This window comes from Sinocyclocheilus anshuiensis, unplaced genomic scaffold (assembly GCF_001515605.1).
Source record: "Sinocyclocheilus anshuiensis isolate Anshui unplaced genomic scaffold, SAMN03320099.WGS_v1.1 scaffold396, whole genome shotgun sequence".
Lineage (NCBI taxonomy): Eukaryota > Metazoa > Chordata > Actinopteri > Cypriniformes > Cyprinidae > Sinocyclocheilus > Sinocyclocheilus anshuiensis.
Window position 1 is genome coordinate 907,642 of NW_015558623.1, and position 3,836 is coordinate 911,477.

Here is a 3,836-nt window from a genome sequence, read left to right on the forward strand (position 1 = left end):
ATATAATATAATATAATATAATATAATATAAAAAAATTGCTAAGATACTGTTTTATATTAATGAATGATTCAAGAAATTGTTTTAACATACAAAAAATAACACACTTCTGATCCAATACAGAGAATGAGTCATGGATGAACCTATTAATTATTCCCATCAGTTGATTACAGAAAACCTTTGAGATTTGCAAATCTAGGCTAAAGAGTAGGCAAGTATGATGTGGCATGGAATGAAATAATTAATCAAAACTAATTAAAAACAAAGAAGCTGCTCTACGCCCATGTAGCATCCCTAATGAATGTCACTCACCATAACCTCTGCCGCTACCAGAGTCTGAGTCCTTCATTAACTTGTCTTGGATGAAGAAATGGAGACAAATAAAATATGTGTGGCAAATGCAATAACAGCTAAAACAACAGATAATATGGATATGAAATACACCAACAAGTCTTCACATGAAGTATCACGAAAGCACGGGAAGCATCAATATCTACCAAGCTGATTTGCTGAAGTCCAGCAAGTGCTTGGAGATTGACTACATGAGAAACTGGGGTGATGTATCAAAGAGGGTTTGGGTTATGAGTCCGACTCTCTAACCATTAGGCCACGACTTCCCGATGCACATGACACGACATGTCTGAAATCGATGCTGGTCATGTAAAGAAATGATCATGTTATGCAATCAAACTCTTGAAATTAGTATTTCAACGTACTGCTTTTGACCACAACAGACATGGCAGTTTTCTGAACGATGGTTCGAATGCGTGGGAAGGCAGCAAAGCAGCAGTAATCTCTGCGACTGTCAGTCTCAATGGCATTTGAGAAGTACAGGTTCCCGTTGAGACCCAATGATACTCTTTCGTCCTGCTCGATGTGCTGTAGACCTGTGATGTTTCACAGAAATTGAGAAAAAAACCTAATGAAGCTCAAAACACTTTTAGCTTAGTAAGAGTGATATTACAGTAATAATATGATTACTTTAATGAACATTAATAGATGTGGACAAGGAATAGCTCACCCAAAAATGAAAATTTGCTCACCCTTAGGCCATCCAAAATGTAAATGAATTTGTTTCTTCATCAGAACAGATTTAGAGAAATTTAGAGAAACTCTGCAGTGAATGGGTGCCGTTAGAATGTAAGTCCATCAGTTGATAGAAACATAATCTGCAAGTAATCCATATGACTCCAGTCCACCAGTTAACATCTTGTGAAGCCGTAAACAATGGTTTGATGTTATTGTGGATTATTGTAATGTTTCTATCAGCTGTTTGGACTCTCATTCTGACGGCACCCATTCACTGCAGAGGATCCTTTGGTGAACAAATTATGAAATGCTTAATTTCTCCAAATCTGTTGTGATAAAGAAACAAACTCATATACATCTTGGATGACATGAGGATGAGTAAATTTGAGAGAATTTTCATTTTTGGGTGAACTATTCCTTTAAGTAAGTAATATAATTTGTAACATTTGTTCCACTGTTACACACATTTGTCTGTCCAAAAGTAATAAATTATTTAAATATTATATCATTCAAATAATAAATATTATTTTAATTATTTATTTTTATATTTTTAATAAACAATTAGGTTAATAATATAAAATTATTTATAAACAATTGTTTCCAGATGGGTTATTAAAAACCTGCATACCCGACTGTGCAATATTGATCAGATGATTAGAATATGCCTTAGACTAATTTAACCCAAATAACCTAACTTGAACTTACTTATTGTCATCCAGTAGATTTGCAGTGGGGGGATTCCTTTGGGTGGGTTGCACTCTAGAATGACTGACTGACCTTCCATAACCTCAATCGGATCGATGATCTCTTTAGGGAACTTTGGAATAGCTGCAGAAATTAACAAGCAAAATGAATCAATACATACCATTATATACCATTTCACAAACTAAATTACCACTAGGTGGCAATATAATACAGATTTTCTTCCCTACGGCATTCCTGGAAAAATATTATTTGTTCCAATTTCCCAAATTTAGTCCAAAAATCTGCCACTAACACATCATTCTGCTGCTGAAACTGTACATGCCAACTGAGTGATTGAAAACAAGTCTTGTTTGGTAACTGATGACTGCTCTGGTTCCATTTGTGGAGATTTATGTGGTGTATTTCAGAACACAATAAGAAATATGACGTCGAAAAATGATGGCGAGAGAGGAGAAAACTCATTTTTCATCAGTCCTCTCCACACGGTCCATACACACTGTGATGAAAGAGAGAGAAAAGCTCCAGGGTTTGTAGCGGGCAAGTAAAATGGATATCCCACTAAGGACCAGAGCGGTTGTTTTATTGGACACTGGTCTCTAAATCATTCCGAAAGAGTCGTTACGGAGCATACAGCACAAAGTTATACATTACTTACTCGGAACAATGAATTCAATCTCTTCTGACATTGCTGTTCCTAATTTGTTGCTTGCAAAGCAACGATAATTGCCCTGGAATTCTGTGAGATTCCCATTATTGGGAATGATGAATGTTCCGGAATCATCTAATGTTTTCAATCTGGGGTCCTGATATGGATCAAAGTCTTGACCATTCTTTGTCCACCTGAATCTGAAAAACAGAGATGATCAGTAATTAAATGAAATTACACCACTCAGTGTGCGCCCTTTGAAATATGATGAAAACATCACAAGCATGCAAAGAGGATTTCCACATTCAGGTTTTCAAATGTAAAATGACATCAAATACTCAGACAAGGCTTTGAAATGTGCTTTAAAAAATACCAGTGTCAAGTCAAGTCAAGTGACCTTTATTTATATAGCGCTTTTAACAATACAGATTGTGTCAAAGCAACTGAACAGCATTAATTAGGAAAATAGTGTCAATAATGCAAAATGACAATAGTAAACACAAATTTTTCAGTTAAAGACAGTTCATCATTGAATTCAGTGATGTCAACATCCAGCTCAGTTTAAATAGTATCTTTGCAATCAAGTCAACGGTATCGCTGGAAATGAAGTGTCCCCAACTAAGCAAGCCAGAGGCGACAGTGTGTTTCTGATGTTTTTATTTTTGCGTATATTATGAGCTGTTCTACCCATGATCTACCCTGGTGAATTTCCATGTTGGTTTGGTGCTGATATAGCACAGCTGCACTGTTCACCTGCAAAAATAGCTGGTGATGCTGATCAACCAGCATGGAAGAACTATGAGGATACTCTTGTGGTTGTTCCTGAAGATCGTTTCCTCCATCTCTGGTCTAGTTTTCGATGCAAAACTAGCACCAGCAAGTAATTAGTAGAGGAAGATGAATGGTAACACAACTTCAAGCTGGAGATTAATGTATTACGATTCCATATCATATGATAACAAGTGATTATCTCATTTTTGAATCTGATCTAATTTGAACAGCTTGGAACAATTATTAACTTTTGTAATGAATGTATTATTTATAATCAGATTGAGGCTGGAAAACTGAAGAGTTTTTTTTTTTTAAAGAAAATAACATTTTAAAGAAATTCAAATACAAATTCTGTTCTTTTGAACGTTCTATTCATGAAAGAATCCTTTAGAGATCCTGAAAAAATATGGTTTCCACTAAAATATTAAGCAGCACAACCGTTTTCTTGAGCATTAGATCAGATTATAGAATGATTTCTGAAGGATCATGTGACACTGAAGACTGGAGTAATGACTGTTGAAAATTACATTTTGCCATCAAAGATATATTTTTAGAATATATTAAAAATATAAAACAGTTACTGCAAATTGCAACACAAATTCACAATATTACTGGTTTTACTGCATTTTTTTTTTTATCAAATAAATGCAGCCTTGGAGAGACTTCTTTCAAAAAAAAAAAAAAAAA

The 3,836-nt window shown here is 34.8% G+C and overlaps 1 protein-coding gene across 7 annotated transcripts in view; it reads right to left on the bottom strand.

The window, feature by feature from the left end:
- The window catches only part of LOC107680707 (neural cell adhesion molecule L1-like protein), a 56,444-nt gene that overhangs the window by 36,630 nt on the left and 15,978 nt on the right, over positions 1-3,836 (bottom strand). For all 7 annotated transcript variants that reach the window (XM_016476732.1, XM_016476737.1, XM_016476734.1 and 4 more), the window contains 4 exons: positions 2,388-2,578; positions 1,733-1,855; positions 715-885; positions 311-355 (listed from right to left, as the gene is read on the bottom strand). In XM_016476732.1, the coding sequence (XP_016332218.1) occupies positions 311-355; positions 715-885; positions 1,733-1,855; positions 2,388-2,578 (530 nt within the window). The remainder of the gene's footprint in view (positions 1-310; positions 356-714; positions 886-1,732; positions 1,856-2,387; positions 2,579-3,836) is intronic.